This window comes from Austrofundulus limnaeus, unplaced genomic scaffold, assembly GCF_001266775.1.
Source record: "Austrofundulus limnaeus strain Quisiro unplaced genomic scaffold, Austrofundulus_limnaeus-1.0 Scaffold1133, whole genome shotgun sequence".
Taxonomy (NCBI): Eukaryota; Metazoa; Chordata; class Actinopteri; order Cyprinodontiformes; family Rivulidae; genus Austrofundulus; species Austrofundulus limnaeus.
In genome coordinates, this window is record NW_013953535.1 from 75,328 (window position 1) to 76,934 (window position 1,607).

At 38.9% G+C, this 1,607-nt stretch overlaps 1 protein-coding gene across 1 annotated transcript in view; it reads left to right on the forward strand.

Moving 5' to 3' along the window:
- rfx6 (regulatory factor X, 6) overlaps positions 1-1,607 on the forward strand; it is a 31,200-nt gene that overhangs the window by 21,879 nt on the left and 7,714 nt on the right. Inside the window, exons 15-16 of the mRNA XM_014030874.1 lie at positions 513-630; positions 1,268-1,390. Coding sequence (XP_013886328.1) covers positions 513-630; positions 1,268-1,390 — 241 coding nt within the window. The remainder of the gene's footprint in view (positions 1-512; positions 631-1,267; positions 1,391-1,607) is intronic.

Genomic DNA, 1,607 nt, shown 5'->3' on the forward strand with positions numbered 1-1,607 from the left:
ATATATGTTTATTAAATAAAGTCTAATGTTACAACTAATAGGGGATCCCTTTAACACACAGACTAAGGACACAGGAAGAGCAATACCAGGACAAGTGGGAAAAATGGACAAACTTCACATCAGTACAGGTCTAGTTTTGGATATGAAAGGTCTCATAGTGTTATTGAATAAAAATCTCCCCCWAGTGTGCAGTTTGTTTATTAATGATTGTTTTGTTTTTTCCTTTTTCTTATAGGTTTTGTATATTGTTTGTTTTTTTTTCCCCTTTTTTTGATTGTATTCAAAAATAACAATAAAACTTAAGCTAAAAAATAAAATGATAATCCTCGGGTTATACCGAAATTTTGTTTCAATGGCTTTTTTTACACCTTTAAGCCCAACAGTATACAACCATCATAGTTCTGCCACTCATGCAGTTAATRGAGGGAAAAGCTCGAATGGTGCCGCCGGCAGTAAGGATGTAGGAAGTGTTCTGTCATGTAACCATTGTTTTGTTTTTGTGTTTCCATCAGCCCAGTAAACAGATGGGTCGCTCTTTGAAGAAGCGAGCTCAGGATTTCCTCCTCAGGTGGAGCTTCTTCGGTGCCAGAGTGATGCACAACCTGACGCTCAACAACGCCTCCAGCTTCGGTCAGTAAATATCAAAACCATCTACGAGGGTTTTTAATGCTTGATGTGTAGAAGAGAGAGAAACCATCCAATATTGAAGAGGATAAAAATGTAAAATACAGACAAAAGTCACTAAAACTCTAATAAACATGTTCTTATCAAAAAACGTCACCATTTTACGATAAGAATACCTTTATAAGAGATTTATTATTGCTTTAAAAATTAATTATCAACACTTTGAATGATGCTCATTACTTTAATTCATGCAGAATTTTTTGGTTTAAAAATCCATAAAGTTTTTTTTTTTAAAATCCCCCACACGTAGAAAAGAGCAGCCTGAGCAGATTGCTACAATAACATCATAAATTGTGATGGCCAGACTTGCTTTGATTACACAGGGTCTTATCTGTGGTCTGTGCACTCTCTGTGCAAACAGCACACACACAGCCTATGTGTGCATGAATAAACAATGACCATTTGGTGGGGTGCACTTTCCTCCACGTCCGACCCAAGCTCAAACACAAACCCGCGGCCCAGCAGGTCAAACAAGGAGCAGCTCGGGCCTAAAGGTCAAACAGACGGCTGGAATCTGTGTGTTTGCAGTTCGACTCATCAGAAACGATACAAACACTCCTCTGGACGTCTCTGATTCTCGCAGGTTCTTTCCACCTGATCAGGATGTTGTTGGACGAGTACGTCCTGCTGGCTCTGGAGACCCAGTTCAACAACGACAAGGAGCAGGACCTGCAGAACCTGCTGGACCGATACATGAAAAACTCAGGTACCAAACATCACAATACTGACACAAAACTCCTGAAAGTTACCTTACAGCTGTCCTTTCCTGCCTACTGCTCCACCTGCATTTATGAAGTGTACCAGATGTTGGCTGTGTCTCAATTCATGGGCTGGGTCCTCATGAAAATATTAAGACTTTATTCTCATAATATTATGACTTTATTCTCATAATATTATGACTTTATTCTCATAATATTATGACT